This window comes from Alexandromys fortis, unplaced genomic scaffold, assembly GCF_014885135.2.
Source record: "Alexandromys fortis isolate MF-2015 unplaced genomic scaffold, M_Fortis_MF-2015_v1.1 scaffold_232, whole genome shotgun sequence".
In the NCBI taxonomy this organism is placed as follows: Eukaryota; Metazoa; Chordata; class Mammalia; order Rodentia; family Cricetidae; genus Alexandromys; species Alexandromys fortis.
In genome coordinates, this window is record NW_026068110.1 from 1,179,227 (window position 1) to 1,206,893 (window position 27,667).

At 42.8% G+C, this 27,667-nt stretch overlaps 1 protein-coding gene across 7 annotated transcripts in view; it reads left to right on the forward strand.

Annotated features, from left to right (window-relative positions):
- Epb41l5 (erythrocyte membrane protein band 4.1 like 5) overlaps window positions 1-27,667 on the forward strand; it is a 110,869-nt gene that overhangs the window by 69,249 nt on the left and 13,953 nt on the right. For all 7 annotated transcript variants that reach the window (XM_050124454.1, XM_050124452.1, XM_050124450.1 and 4 more), the window contains 4 exons: window positions 9,174-9,334; window positions 17,795-17,892; window positions 20,460-20,588; window positions 23,115-23,176. In XM_050124454.1, the coding sequence (XP_049980411.1) occupies window positions 9,174-9,334; window positions 17,795-17,892; window positions 20,460-20,588; window positions 23,115-23,176 (450 nt within the window). The remainder of the gene's footprint in view (window positions 1-9,173; window positions 9,335-17,794; window positions 17,893-20,459; window positions 20,589-23,114; window positions 23,177-27,667) is intronic.

Here is a 27,667-nt window from a genome sequence, read left to right on the forward strand (position 1 = left end):
CTAGTAGCCATAGAAATCGAGTAGTGCATGCCTTAATCCCCGAACTAGAGAGGATTATAAAACTGTCAGGGGGTAGGGGAGCTCTCAGAGACAGCCTCATTCTGAAATTCCTGGAGGCAGGATCAACATTTCAGACTGAGGTCGAGTAAGAGCCAGTGGTTGGCTGTTTTGCCCTTTGGATCTTCAGGTTGAACCCCAATTTCTGACCATGAGTTTTTATTAATCATGCTTTGTTGCAAGAAAAGGGCCTGCTTGTTCATCCCAGCCACCAGGCTGGCTTAACCCCAAAACAAGCACACAGAAATTGTATTAATTAAATCACTGCTTGGCCCATTAGCTCTAGTTTCTTATTGGCTAAGTCTTACATCTTAATTTAACCCATTTCCTTTAATCTGTGTATCGCCATCTGGCAGTAACTTACCGAGTAAAATTCCCAGCGTCTGTCTATGGCTGATCCAGGCGGATCCATGGCGTCTCTCTCTGACTCTACCTTTCTTCCTCTCAGCATTCAGTTCTGTCTTCTCCACCTACCTAAGTTCTACCCTATCATGTAACAGGAGGGCCTGCTTGTTGGGGTTTCTGTCCTGCCCGGTTCCCGCAGCCATTTAGTCCCAAAGAAAATTACAGAGAGTCTACATTAGTTATAAACTGATTGGCCCATTAGCTCAGGCTTCTTATTAACTCTTATAACTTACATTAGCCCATTATTCTTATCTGTGTTAGCCATGTGGCTCAGTACCTTTTTCAGCAGGACAGATCACATCTTCCTTCTTCGGTGTCTGGATAGGACTGGGGAGGAAAAGACTTCCTCCTTCCCAGAATTCTCCTATTCTCATTGACCCAGCCTCTACTTCCTGTCTGGTTGTCCCACCTATACTTCCTGCCTGGCTACTGGCCAATCAGCATTTATTTAAAACATAATTGACAGAATATAGACAATTGTCCCACACCACTATCAGTCCAAGGTAGTTTCTTTATTCATTAACCAGTACAAGCAACACATAGAAAGAAGGACCTCCTACACCAATGCTTCAATAGAAAACATATTTATACATATAAAAGCCCGTTATTGAACTGTCATAGCAGCATTCTACGTCAGGAGTGGTACCTCAAGCAGTAGTCCCAGAATTTTTCCTCTTCCCCAACACTAAGCCTTAAGTGTACCATCTCCAGTAGGCCTGAGACGAGTGTTTGAGATCTTACAAGGGTTTTTCTTATGCCTAAATGGTATTTCCACTTAATTATATGTCAAAATTAGTAGCTCATAACTGAATCTGGTGGCTTGGTCTTTTATTCTGAGCTATTTGGGAGGCTGAGACAGGAGGATTATAAATTCATGGCCTGCTGAGCAAAATCCTGTCTTAAAAAGTAAAAAGAGGACTAGAATATAGCTTAATGGTAGAGTATTTTGCCTGGCATGCATGGAATAGGGGGATACGATGGCTTCTTAAGTACATTTTTTGTATGTGTATCATCCTTGATTCTTAGAATAGAGCAGTGACGTGACAGTTCCTCCCATAATGAATGACACATGCTTGCGGAAGGCTACCAGTGTACACGCAGACAAATATGCAGTGATTTTAAGTAAAGGTTGGAACTTTGCAAACAAGGTGATGTCTCTGTCAGTAGCTATAGTATGAGAGGTGGAACTGGAAAAGATGATCCAGTTGAGATAAGGAGTGAGCCACAGAAAATAGTTTTCCACTAGTTCAGAGGCATCGGGAGAAAGGAACATGGTGAAGGATAGAATAAAAACTGGCAGGAAGAGCTTATTCAAAGAAGAGTTCTGAAGGAGCAAAACAAGGAACCCTGCACCCGAGGCGCAGGGGAAGAGTCTGCTTTGTTCAGAGCCTATAGTAAATTTTATAGAAGAGAATGACATGCCAATTCCTCCTTTAAAAGATTTCCTTGTTCAGGGGCAAAAGTGGATTTCCCTCCCTGAATTCATTGACAGTAATTTGCAGATAATGAGTTTTAACCTTCAGATTCTTCAGTGCATATATTTTAGGAGAAAAACACAGTAATTTTTTCCATATCTATGAGGCAGTTACTGCATAGATTCAGAAAATGAAGGAGCTAAAGAGATGGCTCAGTGGTTAAAAGTGAGTACCAGTCCTGCAGAGGGCATGAGCTTGGTCCCAAGCACCCAGATCAGGTGAGTCACAATCGCCTGTGTCTCTGCTCTAGCCTCAGAGGGCACCTACCTGCACATATCCACACACAGAAATACATATACAGAATTTAAATCAAAAAATTATGATAAAAAGAGAAAAAACCACTGTTATAGTTCCTTCCACATTCCAACCTCTCGTTTTCCCTAATGCTTTCATTTGTATCAATATCTTTGACCCATGCCAGATTATATTTAGTAGTTTATTGTGTTTCTTGGGTCTATTAATCTACTAATGGTTCTATTAACTTAGTAATGCTTCCTTAGCCATGCCTAGTTTTTTAACATTTGTGTTCTTAAATAGTATGTTTCACAGACAGTTTAGATTAACCTGAATGTTTCCTCATGGTTGAGTCCAGGTTATACATTATTGACAAGGACTATGATATGTTTATAATTCATCAGACAAGAGAGCACTTGATGTCTGTTTGTCCCATTGCCAGTATTTGGTTATTTGATTGTAATAGTTAAAAGTAATATATATCAAATTTTTAAAAATATATTTGGCATTCTTTTTTAAGATTTTATATATATGAGTGTTCTGTTTGCATGTATGTATGAATTGTACCATGTGCATGCCTGGTCCCTAAAGACTCAAAAGAGAGTCTCACAGTCTGCCCCTGGAACTAGAGTTACTGATGGTCATAAGCCACCATGCACTTGCTGGGAATTGAACCCAGATCCTTTACAAGAGCAACAAGTGCTCTTAACCACTGAGCCATCTCTCCAGCCCATATATCTATCAAGTTTTATGTTCTCAAGCTACTTATGTTTATAATTATGTTACCATGTGTACTGTATTATTCTCTCTCCCTCAAAAATATAACCCAGGGCCAGGAAGATCATGCAGGTAAGGCACGTGCTGCCAAGGCCAGCCACGTGGGTTCAGTCCCCAGGACCCAAATGGTGGAAGAAGGGAACTGATTCCCACACAAGTTCTCTGCCCTCCACATCTGCTCTGTGGCATACACAATAAATAAATTAAAATGTAATTTTTAGAAGATAACATTTTTCATGTAACCTGATTGTAAAAATTAGGTATCATTTGTGATGGTTGGCCAAATATCATTCTAATCTGGTAAGTTGGTATTCTGCAGTAAGAGCCTACAGCTCTATCCGCTTGCGCATGACTTCAAAAACTCTTGTATTCAGCCTACTTGCTGGTCCACTACTGCTCCAGGTTTAGCTTGTGGGACCCTATCACACTGCAACTGTACACTCTCACCTGCCCCCTTCTTACCAGAGCTTCTGCACTTAGCTGTGACATCAGCTTTTTTTTTTTTATTTGTTTTGTTTTGTTTTTTGTTTTTCAAGACAAGGGTTTCTATGGGTAGCCCTGACTGTACTGGAACTTACTGGAACTAATTCTGTAGACCAGGCTGGCCTTGAACTCACAAAGATCCACCTGCCTCTGCTTCCCAAGTGCTGGGATTAAAGGCTTGCTCACCACTTCTGGTGATGTCAGCCATTCTTTAAGACACCAATTTTGGTGTAGTCTTTAAACTCACAGTCTGACCAGCGGGTCTCTTCCTACTGCTGCAGACAGCACTGCGTCTGGACTCAGTCAACAGGCTGATAAAGCTGGAGCCGGTACTTGTGATTCTTGGCTTTCTTGGATTTCTTCTTCCAGGTTTCCTTCAGTTCTAGCTCCCAACAGTCTTGGGGTTTCCAGATTTCCCCATGTGGACAGTATATGTTAGTTTCAGAATTGCACCCGCATACCACTTTGCACAGCACAGCCCCATTCAGGTTCCGCCCAGTACTCCTTTTGTAGGCAGACAATAACCAAACACTGTGTTTTATTTATACTTCCGTTGGCTCTGGGTTTTTCTAACTGTGAGTATACTGTTGCATTTTAATTAGTCTAGATCAAGGGTATCCAACTTTTCAGCTTCTCTGCCCACACTGGGCAAAAAAATGTCTTGCAGCACACACTGAGATAGTGCAGGAGTCACCTTGGTTGGAGTCTACATCTGAGCAGCAGTTTGGCCCCTTACAGACCTAACCAAGCACATCAGATGTTGAGGTTGTGCTGCTGTGAACGTTAGGAAGTGATGTTTTTGTTTTCCTTACAGTTTTATTGCGCTGCACTGAGTGGACAATAAAGTACAATTATTCACCTGGATGTGCAGCTCAGCATGGGGAACTTAGCCATTCTATCAGCCGTGAAATTACCACCGCAGTGAAGATGCGGGGTGCGTGTCTTCAGTGTAGTTTACGTTTACATTTCCTTCACGAGCCACCTGCGTTTCCCTCTAAACTGCCCTTATTTATAATTTTATCCCTTTTTAAAAACCAGCCTGCTAGCCTTTTTAAGTGGTTTATTTTTTCTGTATATGATATAATTTACTAATATAATTTTGGTTCATGTCACTATTTTACTTTGGTTGTTTTTTTTCTAATACAAAACTTTTATTTTCATATTAAGATGCTGACTTGCCTTTTTCTTTAATAATTTCTGCTCCGTTAGTTCTTTTGTTACTATTGTTTAATTGTGGAAGGACATGCACCTCTGACTGACTGGCACCAGTTCCCAGTTCTTCTGTCTCCAACTCTCAATCGCTAGGATTACAGGTGTGCAGCATCAGTCTGCTTGTGACAGTCTGTATGTAACCCGAGCTGGCCTCTCGCTATGGTGATCGTCCAGCCTTGGCCTCCTGAGTACTCGGATTGCAGGTGTATGTCGTCACTCTCACGTGACATCCCATGGAACTCATGGTGTTGAGTCAGCCAGGCATCCACATAGACTGAATTGGGGCTGGGGGCTGACTCAGTGAGTAAAGAGTCTGTGAGGTCAGTCCTCGGAACTCGGGAAAGCTGAGTGTGTTGGTGGGCATCTGCTCCCTGAGCGCTGGAGTGGGTGAGTACAGGCGTGTGAGGAGCTGTGCATCCTTCTTAGAGCTCACTGGCTAGCCAGACTCGCCAGGTTGGTGAGGTCCTGGTTTAGTGAGAGACCGTGTCTCAGAAAACTAGGTAAAAAGATGATTATTAACCTCCAGCCTCAAACCAGGTGGTGGTGGCTCACGTCTTTAATCCCAGCACTCAGGAGGCAGAGGCAGGTGGATCTGAGTTCAAGGCCAGCTTAGTCTACAGTACAAGTGCCAGGACAGGCTCTAAAGCTACACAGAGAAGCCCTGTCTTGAACAACCAAATAAATAAAAACAAACAAACTGGGGGGAGAAAAACAATCTGGCCTCTACACAAACATGTGTTCACATTTATGCCTACACACATAGTGAAATTAGACTGTTCTTTTAAATATCAAAAATTAGTTCCAAATTAATAACAGACCTAAGTTTAATATAACTAGAAAATAGATACAATATTTGTGACCGTGGACAGAGAAAAGATCTATCTGTTAGACACAACATTTAAAAGGGCATGTGATAGAAGATGGGTAAGTGGAAGAGTTGGTCCGCTCGGCTCTGTGTTTCAGTGGGGACCGTGAGCAGTGAAAAGGCCAAGTACCAGTGATCTTGTGCAGAAAGATAAATGACTGTGAGACCAGTCTGGCCTCTGATTGTTTCGTATTGTTTTTGAGATGGAGTGCTCACTTTGTAGTCCTGACTAGTTTCAGATTCACAGGGTAGACCAAGCTGGTCTCAAACTCAGAGATCTGCCTGCCTCTGCCTCATGAGTGCTGGAACTAAAAGTGTGGGCTACCATACCCAGCTAGATTTTAGAATTGTATAGTCTTACTAGTCAGTAGTCCCTTAGTTAGTAGTTACCTGTTTCACATTTTCAAACGTTTTATGATTTTCTCCTTTTGTTCCTTGTATGTTGTGATTTTGTGTGGCACCTGCACCACCTGGAACCGTGGTTAGGCAAGGGTCTGAAGAGAAAGAACACATAGAGACGCGGACCACTCTTGAAGCAAGAATGCCAATTTTATTGTGTTCCAGGGCAGCTTATATAGTGGCCACGCCCTAGCTCTCGGGATTTTCCACTGCAAGCCCACCGGAAACCACTTCCTTGTTATCAGGAACTCATGAGGGTTTTGTGCTCAGAGCAGCTGCAAGCATAGGAAAACATGCTGTTTACTCCGGCAGGCAAGAAGGTCATAGAAAGTTTGGGGCCTGAGGGTCTGCAGTCCCTAACAGCTCCCCTTTTCTATATTAGACCAGGCCTGGCTTAGACTGCAGAAGCACAAATTCACATCTTACCTGTCATCAAGACACACAAGGCCTGTCTTAGGTTGATTGTGACAGGCTCCTGTCTTACCTGTCTCTGGCTCACTGGCCATGTGACCCATACTGCGCTTGGAGGAAACCTGCTTACTTGGGCAAGCATTAGCTGCTTAGCAACAATATTAAAGTGCTTACTGTTGTTGATGCTGATGCCTGTTATAAAGGCAGAGCAATAAAAACTCTCGAGCTATTAGAGTTCCTAGGGTGATGACAGTCCCAGACCAGCTTTTCAGCAAGCCTAGGCCATAAAGAATGCCCTTAGTTAGAGAATTTATGGAAATAGGAAGAACACTAGTCTCATTAACCTCAAGGAATGCAGTAAAAGGAAGAAATTGCATGTTTCATGGTCCCTTATGAATTCAACCGGCTGACAGTAGCACTAAGGTTCTTGACTGGCCCCTGCGTGCCACAACTATGATTTAAGGAAGGGGAGCCACTAACCATATGCAAATCCTTTAGAAATCTAACTGCCCTTGTAAAGGGGCGGTCTGTAGGTTAAGTTAGAAAATGCCCTGGCGAATATGCTCATTAAGGGAATTTTGGGTCTCTAAAGCAGTGGCAATCTGTCTGGCTAGGGAATCAACAGTGCTAGTCACAGCCACCGTCTAGCTGATGGCAATTCTGGCTGCTGCAATGAAGGCCACAGCAGTGACAATAGCGACCATTATAGCTGTGGTATCTCAGCGAGGATGGCTCAGGACCAGCTGATTCACTGGGATAGGTACCAAGCCTGGAACCCGGACCACAGCGGCAGTCATCTCATTCATCCAACAGCTGCTTCAATGATATGAAACTTGAGAACAGTAAAGGGCAGAATCATTCGAGGTATGGTTAGTTAAAAGAAAGAAAAATGGCCTGACATACAGACAGCTACACAAAAAGTCTTATTTTGGCTCTGGTCGCCGCAACTCTTCCACTTCCCTCCCACTAGCTGAAGGGGCAGTTGCTCTGTAAAAGGGGTTCTTTCTCCTGGGGCAGGGCAAAAGAATAGACATTTTCGAGATGACTCAGAATCACTATGATCTGAGATCTGAGCCTCCTCAGGCTCCCCCAGCTCCCTAGATCTCCCCTGCATGATGCCAAGGACTCTCTGTCCCCAACATCATCCATCATCCCAAAGGCTTCCCCAAGCTGCCCCCCACCCCACAACCTTCAGTAAGAATAGACTAGCCTCCATATGGAAAACGTAGCGATTGGAACAATCATTTAGGGAATTTGGGCATAGTTCTCTCCAAATGCTTACTGCATTTTTAGGGGCAAAGTAATTTTGGGAGGTGTTCATGGTGACCTTTCTGGGGGTCTTGGGCCATCAAACCACATTAGTCTAGAAGAAATCCTTATGTTCTCATCTTCTGTGGAAACAAAAGCAGAACCTCTTTTCTAAAGCAACAAATTCTTCAAGATACCTTTAAAGTATATATGCTGGTCCAGCTTAGCAGTTCATACAATGAAATGTCTCTCTATACTTAGCTCCTTCACAGTCAAAAGATTCAAATAAACACAATATACATAATCTAAATTCTCTGTCTATATGCCATCTTTACGTGGCTTATTTTTCTTTATTCCTCTTACTTTTTCTACAAGTTTACTCTGTCTCTTTAAAGACTTCATTTTAAGAGTCCGCCCCCATCCTTACAATTCACCTTCTCTTTGTTACTCACCTGCTGAGACTTCTCAAGCACTGGTCCCTTTCCTCATTCAACTTGAGTTTCTCAAGGCAAACTTAACTTTTGTCCCCAGCTTCAACTCTAACCAAAGGGACAACGGAGACCATGAAATGAAGTCAGAGGATGCTGAGGTGATGGAATACCAAGTTTTTAAGTGTGGCTTACCTGGTAGTAGTTTGAGCCTTTCAGATCTCATTTCTATGATTCACTAGGTGAGTCTGTCACACAAAGTGCTTCTGTTGGCTAATGCTCTTCACTACAAAAGCATGTGCTCTGAATACTGAGTGCTCTGTGAATTCTGTTTTCACTGTGTCAGTAGAAAGGTGCTCGGCTGGCTGTCTCCTTCTTCCCTTTTATGTGATATGTTTTAATCTGTCTGTACATTTGTATGTGAGTGTGGTCAAAGGACAGTTCTGATGCTGGTCCTTCCCATGCTGTTGGTTAGAATCTCTTGTCCATCATTTAGATGCTCCTGTCTCTGTTTTGCATCTCCTTGTAGAAGCATTGGGATACAGATTTTTTTTGCCTGTTGCATCTTTCCTCCCGTGGGTTCTGGGGCTCCAAACTCATGCCCTTATGCCTGCAAGGGAAATGCTTTATCTGCTAAACCATCTCTCCAAACCCCCTCTTTCCTTCTTTGTTCAGCCCCCAGCCCATGATCTGGTGCTGCTCACATTCCAGGTGCCCCTCTTCTGTTAAACTGTCCTGCAAACACCCTCAAGGACACAACCGGTGGTGTCCTCATTAGTAGCCCAGGAGTTTGCTCCCAGATCTCATCCTATTCTGTCACCTAAGGTGGTCTCCTGCTCCCCCGTCCCTGCCTCTGCACTGTGGCCTAAACGTGTTCCCCGTGCTCTCCAGGCTCTCAGGGCGTTCATCTCCTGTTTCTTGGCTCTCAGAATGATTCTCTTTTGTTGCCCCTTGTTGTTGTCGGAGAATAGTTTATTTTCTGCCTTCAGGTTATTTCAGTCAGGAAGCCAATTCATTCCCTTTTGCTCCATCTTGACTGGAAAAAAATATATCCAAAGATTTTAAAAAATAAAGCCAGTTCAATAAATCTTGCCAATTAATTTTTCCAACATGTTTTTTTTTGTTTGTATTTTAATGATAAATTTACTGGTTTAAGTAAATTTTCTGTTACTTTTACAGCTTGCCTCTGAATGTTGAATTGCTAAATAGCCCAGACTTACTAGAAACAACCATTGGTGATGTAACAAGGACATCAAATACGAGGACATCCCTAGCACCAGATGACATTAATGTAGCCACCAGGTCAAATGAATTAGAGGAGCCCAAAGTGGAATCTGAGAGTAAGTACCTGTTCTGTAACGTCTAAGGGACATTTACAACATTTCTGTTTCACGTATTTATTTGGTGGGGTATTCCATGTTGTGCACGTGGAGATTGGAGGCCACTTTGCAGGTCGCATCTCTCCCTTCCACCATGTGAGTCCCAGCCATCAAAAGTAGGTCCACATCCTCAGGTGTCGAATCAAGCACCTTTACCTGATGAGCTGTCTCCAATCCCAACACCTTTTGATTACATCCTTTTTTGCTGTTTAATTTTTATCCTGACTAGTTTTTCCTCCCTCCTCTCCCCCCAGCCCCTCCCTCATCTCCGCTATGCCCTGCCCCCAATCCACTCCTCTGTTTCTGTTAAGAAAAGGACAGTCCTCCCCTGAATATCAACAAAACATGGTATATCAAGTTGCAGTAAGACTAAGCACCTCCCCTTGTATTAAGTAAGGCTGGGCAAGGTGGCCCAGTGTAAGGAATAGAGTCCCAAAAGCCTGTAGAAGAGTCGGAGATAACCCTGTTCCTGCTGTCAGGAGTCCCACAAGAGGACCAAGCTACACAACTGTCACATATATGCCACATATATATAGTCTCCCTGGTTGTCAGTTCAATCTCTATAAGCTCCTGTGAGCCCAGGTTAGTTGACTCTGTGGGTTTTCTTGTGATGTCCTTGATCCCTATGGTTCCTACAATCCTTCCCTTTCTTTAGCAGGATTCCCCAAGCTCAGCCTACTGTTTGGCTGTGGGCCTCTGAATCTGTTTCCATCAGCTGCTAGGTGAAGATGCTCTGGTAACTGGGCTAAGACACCAATCTTTGAATGTAGCAGACTATCATTAGGCATCATTACATTGACGTTTTTTTCCCCTCCAGTCATGTCTGGTTCCATCCTAGGTCTCTGGGTCTTCCAGCCTGTGGGTCCTGGCGCTCCAGGCAGTGTCAGGGGTGGGCTCCCTGTCATGGCATGGGCCTGAGACTGGGCCAGTTGGTTGGCCACTTCCACAATGCCTGTGCCTCCCTTACCCCAGCAGATCCATAGGCAGAGGCAGACTGTAGGTTGAAGGTTATGTAAATGGGTTGGTGTTCCATTCCCTCTACTGGAAGTCTTATCTGGTCACTGGAGATGGCCAGGCAACTCTTATGGCTGTGAGTCTTAGCTGTGGTCATCCTCGTGAATTCCTGGGAGTTTCCCTTTCACTGGGTTTCTATCTCACCCTAAAATACCCCCACTTTTCCAATCATCTTTTTTAGTACTTCCCCCCACACACACCTCCCCACCTGCCCCCAGTCTGTCCACGAAATCTTTTCTATTTCTCTTCCCCATGGGGATCGGACCATCCTCCTTGATAGCTAGCCTCTTGGGTCTGTGGATTGTAGCATGGTTATCCTTTACTTTACAGCTAATATCCGTGTATAAGGGAGTACCTGCCGTGTTTGTCTTTCTCAATCTGGGTTACGTCACTCAGCATGATTCATTTGATTTTCTAAAGACAATAAGTCATTAGACATTCTTCACAAAGCTGGAGAGAGACGGCTCAGAAGTGAGAGATGCTCTTGCAGAGGACCTGAGTTTGATTCCCAGCACCCACATTGCATGGCTCACAGTAACCTGTAACTCCAGCTCTAGGGGCCTACATCAACACATATACACCTACCCACACACAAATACTCCTATACATGTAATTAAAAATAAATCTTAAAAAATTCTCCATTTTTGTTTTAATATCTGTCAGATATTAGTGCTTCCTTTGTCATAATTTCTTTTAGATAGTTAAATTCTTGCCCTGGGCTCTACCTTCTTTAGAAATGGTTGCTATTCCTTAAAGTGAGAAAGATAAACGATAACAAACCAAAGCCTTCACATCTGGATCCTGCCAGAGGCAAAACTACCTTAAAGTAAAGTACTTCTAGGATCAGAATAAAAATAGCCTGCTGTTAGGAGAATTCCTTCTTGGGGGAGATGTGAACAGAATCTGAACCTTCCTCATAAGGTCCCCAGGACAAACCAAAGTCTGATTCCACCAGAGGCAACAGTGAGTTGATTGTGCTTACTTCCAGAGTGTGAGTGAGAAGTTAGAGGTGAGTGTTGCTGTCCCTAAAGCAGCTACACTGGAAAGTCTGCACCCAGCATGGCTGAGAGCTCCCCAATAGCCGTGTAAATGAATCCCTGTTAGTCCGTCTTCCACAGCCCGTATACTCTAGCCCCTCCCAGACACTTTCTCTCCAGCCATGTGCAGTTAGGATGGAATTGTATCCAAATGGCTGGGGGAATGCTAGACACTCTGGTGAGGGTCCAGTGACCCAACTCCCCTTCCATCAGGGAATGTCAACAGTCCCCAGGCCAAGCATTGTGGACTCACACAGGAGCATTCGATCTCATGAATATGATGGCTGCCTGTGTTCTACATCTTATTTATGGAGATGGAAATATTGATTTTATTTACATTCTGTTTGATACTATATAAATTTTAAAAGTTTAGTTGTTCCTTCAGTGCCATATTAACTTGTATTACCAAAGAATTATGAAGTATATAGTTGTTAGCTGATTGTAGTAGGTGAGAATGACATGGTATAATGGAGTAGGGTTCCCTATAAATTATCAAGTGAGAGTCTAGAAAGATGGCTCAGCCAGGGCGGTGCTTGTTGCACAAGTCTGATGATAGAAGTTTGATCTACACATAAAGGTAGAAGAAGGAAATGACTCAACACAGTTGTCCCCTGACCTCCACACACCCACAGTGGCATGCACAATCTCCCTCCTACACACTCATCATGTACATACAGTAATAAAAATATGTAAATTTTTAAAAGATCAAGATAATTTTCTGTATCATTTGAAGTCATATGTGAAGTTATTTATTTATAGTGATTTGCTGGTGAGTATTAGTAGTTTACAAGTGTAGCAAAGCAAATTTTGTATCCGTATAAGGAAAATATTTTAAGTTCCTTCGTCTATACCCTAGATATAGACACCTAAGGGTGTGTTTTCATTATAGAAGGTATTCAAGAAAGGCTTGAATGCTATTGAAGTGGTGACAGAAGAAATTCTTCCCAAGAAAGGTATCTTGTTAATGTAACTGAGTTCATAGTTATACCATTTCTCTAAAGCCAATCAATGAGACTAGGTAGAGCATTCTTATAATATATTATAATATATTCTTATATAATACTATAATATTCTTATATGATATATATATTCTTATATTAAGAGTGGAAGTCCTCCAGTTAGGGAGATGGCTCCACTGGTAAAGTGGTTGCCCCAAAATCATAAGAACCTAAAGTTTAGATCCTCGGCACCCACATAAAATCCAGGCATGACAGCACCTGTCTATGACCACAGCAGGGCAGGGGGAAGAGCAGAGATAAGAGGATTTCTTCGCTACCCATCCCCCAGCTCACCCTAGCTAAACTGATGAGCTCCAGGTTCACAGAGAAACCCTGCTTCCAAAAAAAAAAAAAAAAGTGTTAGTAGAAGAAGACTTCTGGTCTCTGTGCTACACATCTTCTCACACAAACACATACATGCACATACAGCATTCAGTATTGTTTAGAGAGTGAAAGTCTATTTGGTCTTGTTTTGTTTTGACACAAGGTCTCAGTGTGTAGCCCAGACTCACCTACAACATGCTATGTAGTTTAGGCTGGCGTTGGGATCACTTGCAGTGATTCACTTGCCCCAGCCTTCAAAGCCTTGGGAATGCAAGCATATATTCTTATGCCCAACTTCATCTTCTCTGTCTTCCTGTCCAATGTACTCTATATTTTATAATGGTTATAGTGTGAAAATGAAGAACGATGTTAAGTAATTTGAAAAACAATACACCTGGCATCACACATAGAGGCATGTGAACAAGGCTAAAGTAGCTCAGCCACAGGGCTTTTGCACAGGTTGCACAAGCAAGCAGAGCAAGCAGGCCAGCACTCCAGGGTGGGAAGGTCTCTAGTTTTGATCCTGTCACAGTGTAGTCCCTGTGTCACCCCATTGGTGGAAGCTCACCTTTATAGACTGATATGATTGGCTAATTCTTAAATGCCATTAAAGGAAGAGTTGCGGTAGAGTCAAGTCTAAGGAATGTTTGGCATCCAGGGCTCTGTAAACAGGCATATATGCAAGTTTCACAAGGTGGAGGAGGTTTGCAAAATACTGGCTCTGGGTGGTTACCTATCTTTGAAAGAAAAGACTTTCCAACACACACCCCATGATCCATTTTTTTTTTTCAAACTCAGCCAGCATACACTGACCTTCTGAAGTCTCTAATAACAAATTATTGTTAAAAGATGCTAGGAAATGTTGGCTGAGAGTGGTCTGATGGACACCAAGACAAGGCCCCTAAGGGTTTGTTAGCATGGCTTAAGGTGAGCCACCTTCAAGGAGTAGCCCTTGGACGTGAATCTGACCAGGACCAGCTTGAATGTTAGGTCTTTTAGTGAGCCTTTACCTGGTCTAACATTTTCCTCTTGGAAGAGGTAAGAGGTAACCCTGACTTATTTAGAAGCAGGTCAGATGCCAGACTCTCTGGAAAGCATGAAGCTACCATGAGGCACAAGAATATTTCTGGCTTTCAGCCAAGAAACCGGTTCCCTCCAGGGAGGGAGCATATTCTTACCCTAAACTGTCCGGCCAGTTTGTGCCCCTGTCCTCATCACTCATCACCTCCAGACAGAACCCTGGCTGCTACTACTGTAGAATCGGGGCAGTGGCAAGGGCACTGGGAAGTTTTATAGGGCAACTATTTTGATCTGTTCCATGTGGTTGCAGTAACCAAGATGGTAGTAAAGTCACATGACCTTCCCAGTCTTAAGGATGTCACATTTCTTCCAGCTTGATGGTGATAAATCCACATGCTTCCTTTCTACTGTGGTGAGTTCAGTCTGTGAGAAAATGAGCCCACCTCACATTGGGACTCAAGTCTGTGTGGGATCCACATGTTTCGCAGGCTGAGTGGAGACTCTCACCTTCTTTTCTTTATATATAGTTAGGTTAACATGGGCAGAAAAGGAGACAGTCCATGTGGCCTAGGCCCAGGAAAGCAAAGATACAAGGAGGAGTCCATGTATCTCACCACAGTTGTATTTGTGAACACCAACCAGTGTCATCTGGATCCTATGTGATCTCTGCACACCTTCACAGTACATGCATGTGCTGGCAAAGGAGCCTGTTAGTGAAGCAGCAGGAATGGGAGGTGGCTTCACGCCCACGTGTGTGCTGTAGCTCTGAGAGCCCTGGGTCACCTGGGCCCCGTGTTGTCCCACCTGAGCATAGTGGCTGCTGAGATGAGACATGGGTGACTCCGACATGCTGCACTTGTGAAAGCAGTTCCTCCTGAAGGAAAGCTGAGCAGCCTTGTGCGGTGCTTTTAGTAAGGAAAACAACTGCCTGGAGACCACACGGTCTTAAGGCTGTGACAGGCCACCACTCCAAGTGGTTATTTGCCCTCCCTTCCCCCAAACCTGATTCCAAAGTTTCCCGGCTTCTCTGAGGGAACCATAGTGGAGAAGAAAATTTTATGTCCAGAGAGAAGTTAAGGAGCTAAACATAACATTTAGTTTCCGCCCTATGGCCATCAGTCAGTCACAAAAGCCTGAGGGAATAAGATCTGAGGTTTTCTCTTGGGGTGGGGGTGGGAGGCTTTGAAGATCCCTTTCAGGTTGCTAGATTTCTTTAATCTCCATTCTCATCAGATAAAGGACTAAGTCCCTTTCTCCAAGAGAATGTAATCAGTTGTCCTAGTCAGTGTTCTGGTGCTGTGAAGACACTATGGCCAAGGCAGCTCTTATAGAGGAAAGCATTTGATTGGGGCTGACTTAGAGTTTCAGAGGTTTAGTCCATTATCACATGGTGGGGAGCATGGGGGCTCACCCACAGACATGGTGCTGGAGAGGTAGCTGAGAGTTCTACACTCCAATCTACAGGCAGCAAGAAAAGAGAGAGCCACTGGGCCTGGCTTGGACTTTTGAATTCTCAAAACCCACTCCCAGTGACACACTTCCTCCAGTAAGGCCACACCTACTCCAACAAGGAAATACCTCCTAGTCCTTCTAAAGTAGTGTCACTCCCTGGGGATCAAGCATTCAAACATAGGAGACCATGGAGGCCCTTTTTACTGAAATCATCACATCAGTCTCTTCCTGAGCAGTGAGATTCTTGTTGCCAACATGTTCAGTTAGGAGTTGGTAGACCCAGTTCTCATGGAACCCTTGAATTTGGTCCAGAAGACCAAAGGCTTACAGGTGGTCCTTGGGTCCACATGGAACAACAGTTCTTTATCATCTGTAGGTTTGGTTTTATTTTTTGTTTTTAGTTTTCTCGTTACCCTTCTAGTTGTTAAGCACAAGTCCCAATGAACTATCAGAGAAAGTTTATTCTTTCATTTTTTTCTAGAGCTCTGTTTATTTTTGCAATTTCCTATCCTGACTTCCAAATATGAGTCCCTTAGAAACTGAATCCCCATTTCCCTGGACTAGAGGCTTCTTATACTCCAAGACAGCCACTTTGCCACGTCTTGTCAAGTTGATACAAATCCCTAACTGGATCTGAGAGACGCTCTGTGCAGTCACCTGAGCACCGGTGGAATTGTGGACTGAGCTCCACATTCCCTTCATGCTCAGAGCACATCTCATCCAATTGAACACAGTATCCAGGGCATCCCAGTGCCAAGTGAATCTCATCACTTGAGCACAGTATCCAGGGCATCCCAGAGCCACGTGAATCTCATCACTTGAGTGCAGTATCCAGGGTATCCCAATGCCAAGTGAATCTCATCTACTTGAGTGCAGTATCCAAGGCATCCCAGTGCCAAGCACATACTTTGCCACTCCTCATCAATCTTCTTCCTTGTTCTGTGCATGGAGTTTCCCCGGAACTGCAGAGCTCTACTGGGCCCTTACCCATATTGCTGAGGAATTTTACATTCTGGGATGGGACTGATCCAAGGAACGTCACTCACTGGGAACCTGGGGACCACTACAACAAAGCTGTGGAACATGATCTCCCCAAGGGAGGGGGATCTGACTAATCCAGATAGATTTGAAATCCAGGATATCCCCAAATTGTAAAGGAATATTCCTGCAGTCACACAAAGAGAAGCACAGAAGTAACTCAGCAAGGCAGTTACAAAAGGGTGCTTATCCCAAACCAAGCAAGCACACAAGGTGGGACGTTTACTGTGTCACCTGATGGTGGGGGCTCTGCCTTACAGTCTAACATGATGGGCTAATCCCTACTCAGTACAAAGGGAAGGGGTGTGATAGAGTCAAGTCTTGGGTCTGGCATCCAGAGATTGTCTAAACAGGAATGGACCCAGAGTTTCACAAGACAGAATGCTGGCCCTTGGTGGACTACTCACCTCAGAAAGAAAAGTTCTTCTCATGGTAAGAGTGGATACAAAATAGTAGCTAGATTTTTGCATGGTGTTGGTTTTGCTCATTTGTTCTGTATCCCAGAAGGTTTGTCAGCCAAGCAGTTTTAGTTCAAAACAAGAAAATATTAATTTATCAGTGCAAGCTAAAACATTTGTGGTGTCAGCGTTATGCTAAGTTTGGTCAATAATTTAAAACTTAACAAAGCCAGAAATAGGAATTAAGTAAATGGATAAGAAGGATTTAGTAAAGACCAGCACTGAGTTGGTGACTTTTAGCTCTGAGCTAAAGAAATGTGCAGTATCTAGAACAGAGGTTCTCAGCCTGTGGGTCATGACCCTTTTGGGGATCAAATGACCCTTTCGTATATCCTACATATCATATTTATATTACCGTTCATAACAGTAGCAAAATTACAGTTAGGAAGTAGCAGCAAAAAGAATTTTATGGCTGAGGATCACCACAGCATGAGGAGCTGTGTTAAAGGGTCAGCCCAGCAATGGGAAAGTTGAGAACCACTGCTCTAGAGAGTCTGGTAAAATTATTCTTGACCAGTGCGATGGTTCAGTGGGTAAAAGTGCTTGCTAAGTAAGCCTGGCGGCCTGAGTTCATCTGCAGACCCCGTGGTGGCAAGAAAGAATGAAAAGGATGCAAACAGCCTCTCAGAGCTGTCCTCCGACCTACACACGCACACACATTCCAGAACCAGAGATTTTAAAAGATTACTAGGACAAGTCTGGGAATTGGCAATTCCTTGAAGGCTCTAGATATAGTTCTAATGTGCAGCCACAAGAAGCCCCTGGATTTATTGACAGGCATTTTCAGAAGGTCCCTTCGACGCAACAACCCTCCTTCCTCTAATTTTTTTTTTGGGGGGGGGGTGAAGGGACAAGGTTTCTCTCTAGCCTTGGCTGTCCCAGAACTCACATTTTAGTGGCTGGCCTTGAGCTCAAACCTGCCTGCCTCTGCCTCCCACGTGCTGGAGTGAAAGGTGTGCACCACCACCACCCAGCTTATTCCACTCTTAATGAAGAAAGCGCAGAACTTCAGTGCGCACCCTCCTGTAACTGTCAGAGCCAGGCAGACTAATGAAACAGATTGTTGTTTTTTTCTTCCAGCATTAAAAGATGACACAGAGAAGCTTAAAGAGCTCGAAATGGAGCAGAATATCTTGCCATCTCCTCGACCTCCCATTGACATTAATGTCAACAGCCAGGTACTGGGATCTTTTCTGTGTCTCCTTATTATACAGCATCATCATACTTCCCAGAAAGACATTTGCAGCTGGAGAGAGGGGTGGGTTGGTTTCATCTTAAGCTTACTGTCCTCCATGAAGGGAAGTGAGAGCAGGAACCTAGGGCAGGAAGTAAAGCAAAAGCCATAGCGGGTGCTGCTCACTGGCTTACTCTCCAAGACTTGCATAGTGTGCTGTCTTCTACAACCCATGACCACCTACCGTGGTGCAGCACCACCCACAGTGGGCTGGGCTCCACCACATCAGTCATTAACCAGCTGCTCACAGTTTGCCAGCACACCATCCTGTTGATATCTATGGGAGTCTGATGGGGGCGGTTTCTCGGGTGAGATCTCCTGTTGTGGTGGGAAGTCTGTCTGTTGAGCTCTCATAGACCTGTGTTCCCATTTTAAAAGGTGAAATGTGTGACTGTGTAGACGGGGAGGAGGAAAGTTGCATGACAACATTAAGAATTTTAATGGGAAGCTGGGTGGTGATGGCACATGCCTTTAATCCCAGCACTCGGACAGCGGAGACGGACAGATCTTTGTAAGTTCGAGGCCAGCCTGGTCTACAAGAGCTAGTTCCAGGACAAGCTCCAAAGCTGCAGAGAAACCCTGTCTCAAAAAACAAAATAAATAAACAAACAAACAAACAAATCTTGCTGCACAAAGAAACACTTTATCAAAACACACTCATGAAATAAAAATAAATGCAAAAAAAAATAATTTTAAGGTCAGAAGCAGGCATAGCTCAGTGAGTTCAACACTCATAAAAATAAATAAAATTTAAGGTTTTTCATGATGGATGTTTGTTTGTTTTTGAGACAGGATTTTTCTGTTCAGCCCTGATTGTCATGTAACTCATTCTGCAGACCAGTCTAGCCTCAAACTCAGATCTGCCTGCCTTGCCTCCTAAGTCTTGGGACTGCCGAGCTCATGGTGGTTTTTTTAAAGACACACTGAGGGGCTAGAGAGATAGTCAGTGGTTTAGAGCACTGGGTTTGATTCCCAGCACCACATGGAGGCTCACCCATATATTAGCTCACAGTCCTATCACTGGAGTCTCGGAGTATGTGATGCCCTCTTCTGACCGCCGTGGGCACTGCACTTACCATGCACATACAGTCACATTTGTACACATAGTTTAAAAACTACATAAGTACAGTGAAAAAGCACTATTGGGCTGACTGAAAGTCATAGGTTAAGTGGTTTGTATATTTTTTATCTTAATACCTGTGTTTTGAGGTTTGAAGTGAGAATGGTTGTAATGTGCCAATGATTAAGAAGTACTCAACTCTGCAACATCTTCGGAAAGTGGGAAATGTCAGGACATTTGAGTGAGCCCTGATTGTAAAAGGACATAGAGGATTGCTGTGAGCTGAGCTTGGTTCAGAGCCAGAATCCCAGATACTTGGGAAGCTAAAGCAGAAGAATCATAAATCCAAGATCTACCAAGGGTATGGTCATTTCAGCATCAACCTGAACGACTCAGTAAGAGCCTGTCTCTGAATTCACCAAGAGAAAGGGGTGCATGAGGTCCATTCAGCCCACAGTAACAGAGAGACAGAGGTGGGGGGACAGGGAGAGGGAGAGAGAGACTTTGCTAATAGGAGCTAGGGGTTTGCAGGCAAGATCAAATCTTAAAAAGTGGTTCTCAGACTTTTTTCTATCAGAATTATATATGAAAGCTTGTTAAAAATTCAGATTTAGAGGCAGGCCCGCTGGTCTTTGGGATGCTGAACCAAAGGATTACTAGCTCAAGGCCAGTCTGAGCTACATAAGGAGAATCTCTCAAAAAAACAAAATTTTTAAATTCAGATTTTGAGGGGCTTCCTAGAGTCTGAAATAAACTCTATTGAGAAACATCAAAATTGGAATAAATACATCAAATTTGTTCAGACCTGGAAAGTGGTATCTAAGCTAGGCAGTCCTGGGCCTGGCAGCTCTTCTGTCATAAGTTACTGTTTAAGTTAAGCAGAATATTAAATGTAATACGGATTGTTTGTATTTCTTTTAAATGTATTAGTATACCTCCATTTATTTCTGATAGCTAATTTGTAATTACACTATTTATTAAGTGGGTCTGTTATTTGTGGTTTTCATCAGTATGTTTGAGAATGTTTACATATTTTAATGTTTACAATATATTAATTGTTACATATACTTTGTTACAAAAAGTCAACTCCTTCCATGGTGACAACTCCAGAGTTATAAACATGAAATAAGAATGCTTAGGACCTTTTTATATCACAGGACCTAATTCCTATCTTTAAGCAGCTAAGGTACTGAAATGATTGAATTAAGACATTCATGGAGGATATGTGACTCTTGCTGACGTTTACCCCAGGACTTCAGATTAGACCCTCTAGGAGCAGGTTCTTTGGTTCTGGAGCTCCTTCTCTGCAGTAGATGGCCGCAGGAGTGAGTATCTCGAGCAGGAGATGCCTGAAGTGTATTATTTCCTGGTTGTCTGAATACGAAAGTTCAACATTCCTGTTTCCACATAACTATGGCCTCTCAAGAGTGATTTTATTTTTTAATATTAAGGAAGAAGTGGTAAAGTTGACTGAGAAATGTCTTAATAATGCCATTGAGAGCCCAGGATTGAATGCAGTAAGGGTTCCTCCTGACTTCAAGAGCAATATTTTGAAGGCTCAAGTAGAAGCAGTGCATAAGGTAAGCTTTCTCCAGTAGCTATGGTCCTGATGTGTGCTGGCCAGTTTTAGTAATGACACAGTTACAGTAATGAGAGAGCAGAAACTGAGAAAATGCCTCTAAAGGTTGGGTTGTAGGTAGGCCTGCTGGGCATTTTCTTAATTAGGGATTGGTGGGGTGGACCCGGCTCATTGTGGGTGCTGTCACCCCTGAGCTGGTAGTCCTTTGTCCTATAAGAAGGCAGACTGAGCAGCCATGAAGAACAAGCCAGGAAGCAGCACTCCTCCATGACCCCTGCATCAGCTCCTGCCTCTGGATTTCTGCCCTGCTTGAGTTCCTCTCGTGAATTCCTTCAGTCTTGAGCATCCCTGTGGAAGTGTAAGCCAAATAAACCCTTTCCTTCCCAAGTTGCTTTGCTCATGGTGTTTCATCGCAGCAATAGTGACTCTTAGCTAGGACATGATACCAGACAAACACAAAGTATACATAACAGTTTAGATGATAAATGTAAAATATGAAAGCCTAGGCTTTAGAATCTCATTTCTATTCTGTCCCCTTCCAACTTTGTGTTATGGGGCAAATTAGTTATAAGATAATGATAATGCCTTCCTTAAGATGCTTTGTAAGAAAGAAATAAAGTAATAAATGCAAAGTACAAAGAAACATAACAAACACTAAAAAGTATGGCCCAGTTGAGCATGGTAAATACACAGTACTCAGGAAGCAGAGACAGATATATCTCTTGAGTCCCAGGCCAGCCAGGGTTATATAGTGATACCATGTCTAAAATAAAATAAAATAAAATAAAATGCCCTGATAGTAACAGTCACTGTAACAGCTGATGTGATTAACATATAATCTGAATTTCTTTAATGTTCTTAGGAAAGGGCCAAGGAACTGGTTTGTTCCCCGAGACTGGTTTCTTGACCTTGGACTTCCCAGCCTCTAACAGAGTGGTGTGAATGCTTATTTGCCTGCTCTCTGACTCACGGCCTCTTGGCCTCTTACAGCAGTCTAAATGGACAAAGACAACATGATCTTACATTTCAGTTGTTTCTGATTGAATAAAATGAGAACTAATTTTAATACCTTTAAATTACAAGGATCTTATTTTATAGTGACAACCAGTTTATAAAGAAAATTCTAGGAGCAGATGCCTTCATGGTAAATATCTACCCAATTTTTTATTTTTTATTTATATATTTTGAGAAATAATCTCTCGATTGTGTAGCTCTGGCTGTCCTAGAACTCACTGTGTAGACAAGGCTGGCCTTAAACTCACAGAGTTCTGTCTGCCTCCCAAATGCTGTGGTTAAAGATATGCACCACCATGCCTGGCTTTATACTATATTTTAAAAAGAAGCAATAACAATAATATACAAATTCTTTCAGAAAATAGGACAGGAAGGAGAGTTTCCTGATTTATACTATAAGTGTCTTTCTCATACCAAAACTAGGGAAAAGTATTGTAAGAAAAAGATTCCAGCCGGGCGATGGTGGCGCATGCCTTTAATCCCAGCACTCGGGAGGCAGAGGCAGGCGGATCTCTGTGAGTTCGAGACCAGCCTGGTCTACAGAGCTAGTTCCAGGACAGGCTCCAAAGCCACAGAGAAACCCTGTCTCAAAAACAAAACAAAAATAAAAAAAAAAGAAAAAAAAGAAAAAGATTCCATACTAGTACTCCTCAACTGGAGACAGGCAAGATATTGAACGTGTAATCAAAATCTGATGAACAATGTATAAATACAGTTATACTTTATGATCACACAAGGTGTGTGTCAGGAGAAAATTTGATTTATCATTCAAAACCCATACAGTTTCCCTATTTACAAATATGTACAGTTAGGCCAGGGCTGGTGACACAAGCCTTTAATCCCAGCTCTTGGGAGGCAGAATCACATGGATCTCTGATTTTATAGGGGCTACCCCGTGACCTTTAAATCCAGTACAAACTTACACATTACCTAGTTTGGCTGCCAGCATAGGAGACAGACAGCCTTAGCCCACTCTGAACCACAGTTCTGTGTTCTGACCCTGAAGAAACACTTCTCAGAAGATTTTACCTCAGCGATGCTGGTCTCTTCTTAATCACAGTCAATTTCTCAGTCTCAGTAATGTTGGGTAAAATGGAGCTCTTCAGAAAAACTTCTGGATTTCTTAAAATATTCCTCACAATTAAGAAACCAAATATATAGCTATCCATATTCTTTTTGTCATGTAAATTTGAAAAATGCTGGCATTGAATCTTTGTGAATTTTGTTTGTATTGGGTAAAATTCTATAATGTCTTGAGTAGTTAATGGCTGTGTAGTAAGAAAATGTGCCAAGCATATTCAACATTCTGAACTTTATTATTATTATTATTAGCTATTGACCTGGTTGTTGGATAAAATTATATTAGGTATGGTACTGGTAAGATATAATTACCTCTTATTTGAACTAAAGCAAGTTAATTTTTCTGTTTTTACAGGAAAGAAAGATAAATTTGTTACTTGAATATCTTTTCAATGATTCAGTGTTTATTATTATTATTATTTTATTTTCTTAGGCTTCAAGAGAAGATAGTTTAACTCAAAAAAATGCCAGCATTCAGGATGCTGCCACAAACAGGTACAATCCTGGTGAAAGTGAATTAAGTTGATTTTCTTATTTGTTTTTCCTGCTGCCTCTTGTTTGTCTATCATATTTATTTGAAGGACAGTTGAATTCACTCTTCACTATCAACAGAGAGCCAGCTAGTGTCTAGTTTAGATTGTCTGAAGATATTCTTAGTCGTTCTACATTCTCAATTCTCTTTCATGGATACCAGCTACGGAGCAGAACCCCATGTTTAGTTGGTGTGGCTGTGACTCCTGAGCACCAACACTCTGCCATGAACTGAGCCAATGTCTTGCTTTCCTCCTTCCTTCCCTTCTGCTGCTTTTCTCCTTACTGTGTTGTCGTTTGTTTGTGCTCTTGGCCATTTGTCCCTTGTTCTTCCCTCTTTGATTTTTTTGTTCATCTCTGTATCCAACGAGCTGGTCTTTTGCCTGCTGTCTGTTTTCTTTATCAGTTTCAAGTTAATGGGTAGTGGACAGACTCCTCTTAGCCTCTCTGTTGGACACAGTTACTTTTTTTAACAGACCCACTCAGCTCTTGTTTGTCTGAGAGTATCTTCATTTCTCCCTGTTCTTGAAGGATAGCTCCCTTGGATGTAGGATGAGATGATATTTCTTCCTTTCCTAGTAACACTTCTAAATATGTCACACAATGCTGTCTCATCCTTTTACCTTGAAGTGCTATCTATACTTGATGGTATGTGTATTTCTTTGATCCTATTTTCTAGCCCGATCTGTTAGTGTCATTTGACTTGGGAATTGAGACTATTAATATTGAGAGTTATAAATGAGCAATGTTTATTGATTCCTGTTATTTTATTCGTGGTGTAGATTTCCCACTTATTTTGATGTACTATTCTGGGATTATTTATTCCTTGTGTCTTCTTGGGTGAGGTTAACCTCTTCAGACTGAATGTTTCCTTCTAGTGCCTTCCATAGAGCTTGATTTTTAGCTAAATATTGCTTAAATTTGCTTTTATTGTGGAATGTTTTTCTTTCCCAGTCACTTGCGATTGATAGTTTTGCTGGTTATAATAGTCTGAACTGGCATGTGTGGTCTCTTAGAGTTTGTAGTGAGAGACTCTCTGAGAGAGGTGTCTGTGGAAGAGTCCTCCACCCAAGAACCAGAACCAATCCACTGGATGCAAAAGCACGAGGCAGTTTATTAAATATACACAGGCGCCTGTGGATGCTGCAGCAACTAAGTTACAATTAAGTTACTGAGCATGCCAGGCTGATGGCACGTCATGTATTTATAAGGATTTAGGAGTTACATAAGAGGCTTGTCTAGCAACAGCATTTCATTGGTTCTCAAATTGGTGGGCTTAGCTCACCTTGGGGACGGCCCCGTGTCTATTCCTGAATTTCGCCAAAAAAAAAAAAAAAAAAAAAACAACAACCATAAAGCCAGATAAAACACCCTGTAGCAGGTTGACAATTTAGATAGGATGTCTTGGAGGGGGTGGAGTAGCCCCGAAAAACCACAAAGCTAGATAGAGCACTCTGCAGCAAGTTTGACAGTTTAGATAGACTGCCTTGGGGGGTGGAGGATTCCCTCTTCTTAACCTAGTCAGTGAGTCTGCAATCCATAGATATCCAGTTTTAGCATCGGCTGAGCTGAGGTGCCCAGCTGAATTTCAGCAAAGTTTAAGATAGTACATGGGCATGGGGGTCTTTCAGTAGAATGTTCATCTAGGTCCTCTGGCTTTCAGATTCTCCATTGAGAAGTCAGGTGTTATTCTAATGGGTCCACCTTTATATGTTACTTGGTCTTTTTCCCTGCAGCTTTTCATATACTTTTTTTGTTCTATGTGTTTAATATCCTGGCAATTTTGTACCATTGGGATTTCCTTCCTGGGCTTGTTTATTTGGTGTTCTTTATGTCTCATATACCTTGATAGGCACTTTCTTCTTTAGGTTGGGGACATTTTCTTCTATGATTTTCACTGTGACTTGGACCTGGGTTTCTTCTCCTCCCCACTTCCCCTTCTCCCCACTCTCCCCCCCCCCACTATCCCTCTTATTTGTAGATTTTCATACTGTCCCAGTTTTCCTTGATTTGTGCCTGGATTTTGTTTTTGCTTTTAACTTTTTCTTTTATTAAGTTATCCATTTCTTCTACCTTGCCTTCAACACCTGAGATTCTCCTTTCCATGTCTCATACTTCGTTAGTAAGGCTTGTCTCTGAAGTTTTTGTTTGCCATCCTAAATTTTTCATTTCCAAATTTTTTCAGTTTGATTTTTCTTTAGTGATTCTATTTCTACTTTCATGTCTTGAACTGTTTTCTTCATTTTGTTACTCTGTTTCTTTGTGTTTTCATGGACTTAATAGATTTATTCACATTTTCTTTAAGTTCCTTGAACATAGTCATACTTGCTATTATGAAGTCCTTGTCTGTGCTTCAGCTATATTGCATTTTTCAGGGGGTACTTAGTAAAGTCACTAGGTTTTGGGGGAGGCTTATTGTCTTGGCTATTCATGTTTGTTTTGCATTGAGGTCTCGGCATCTGAATTATGATTGTGATGTTCATAGTTTTGATATCTGGTCTTGTCTTTGGGTAGGTGATCCATTCTTTGTTTGCTGTTGCCCTCTGTGGTACCTCTGAGTTCCCTGGTAGAAAGTTTTGCCTGTCAGTGATTGGTGGAGAGAAATAGAGATGAGCTAGGAGAAATGGCTGAGCGGGGCTATGGAGGTAGGGGTGTTGCTGGACCCTAATGTCTTCCTGGGGGGAGGGGGTGAGAAGGCACACTGTTAATGTCTCAAACATCGGGAGGCAGGTAGAAGGCATAGAGTAGAGTCATTTATTTAACAATGGGGAAAAACTTGTGTATAATCTCCCAGCTCCCAGGCGCTCTAATCCATTGACATCCTGTAGTTGCCCCTCATTGGCTAGGCACGATCAGGACCTCTGAGAGCTCCAGGTTGGCCCCTCTCAGCCCGGTAGGCCTTAACTTCCTACATCTCCACCCTTTTATTTGTTACATGGGTGTTCAGTGGGAGCCAGAGTTCTTTGCTCAGGCCTTGTTGACCCCACCTGAGGAGGGCTCAGCAACTGGACTGTGCCTGTCTTAGGTTGACCTGCTGAACAAGCTCTTACCTGTCATTGACTGCCAGCCCTCAAAGAGCATTCATTCCTGGAGACCTGCCAGGGTGGGGGAACTAGGCAGTAGCTTTTTGAATTACAGATAACCTGGCATTCATAACCTCCTGCAGAGGACTACAAAAAGAATGCCTAAGAGCCAGTAACACCTGAAGAGTCACCTTAGTTGCTGTCTGCTGATGTTGGATCTGCTACAGGAGATATTTAAAGAGAATAAGGATTAACAATACCACCCTGTTAGTTAATGCATATGTGAACATCCAGGAGGGATCAAATAGCCTTTTTATATTATGCTAAACCTTTTCAAAAAATGAATAGTCAAAGGCTATAACTTCTTCCCTAAATAAATCATCTTGGGGGGGGGGGGCAACGAGAGCAAGAATGGGAAGTATATACATTACCCATCCTGGGTTATTCTCTGTGATGGAAGCAGGCTGATCCATGGTCAGGTGCACATCTCTTACCAGAACTCTTATTGGCGTCATGGCAGTCTGAGGAAAAACACAAGCCTATTCTCTCCCAAGGGTTAGCAGGGGGGCTGGTGGCTGCTGTTGGAGGTCATGGGATCTCTCCATCTCAGCAGGGGCAAGAGTGTGTTCCTTCGCAGAGATGTCAAATGCTTGTAAGCTGGGCTGAGCCCTTTGTCATCAAAACTGAGAAAGTTCATGTAGAAAAGGACCTCTGTAAGGCCAGATGAGGATCTCTCCTAGCCTCTGGCGAGGTAGTCCTGGCCAACAGCTCCTTAAGATCTCTTTAAGCTCACTGAGTCTTCTGTGAACCTTACTAAATCTGCTGTTGAAATCCTGTGGCAGATTTTTTGTTAAAAAGTCCTACTTTCAGGGCTGGAGAGATGGCTCAGAGATTAAGAGCATTGCCTAGGTCTGAGTTCAATTCCCAGCAACCACATGGTAGCTCACAACCGTTTGTAATGGGATCTGGTGCCCTCTTCTGGCCTGCAGGCATACACACAGACAGACTATTGTATACATAATAAATAAATAAATAAATAAATAAATAAATAAATAAATAAATAAATATCCTACTTTCTAGCTGTAAATCATCCAGATAGCCCTTCCTCTGCCTGTTGTAGGTGTCCTAATCTCCTGTAGTTCTTGCTTTCTCTAGATTTGACCCAGTTGCACCCTTTGCCCAGTAAGTGCAGTTGTCTGTGCTTTCTGGGGAAGCGTCTGCTCCAGTCTTCCTTGTGGATGAGCCACACTCTGGTGAATTTTGATCTTGATGATGTAATTCTCGGCAGCAGAGTCTTCTCTCTTTTAAGCTTTCTTGGTTGTGCTTGCTGTGTGATTATATGATAGCTGGAGCCTGTTCAAAGTGACATTTGGAGACTCCTTTGTGAGCTGCAGCCTCTGATGCCTGCTGCCCTAGTGTAGAACTCAGTAGT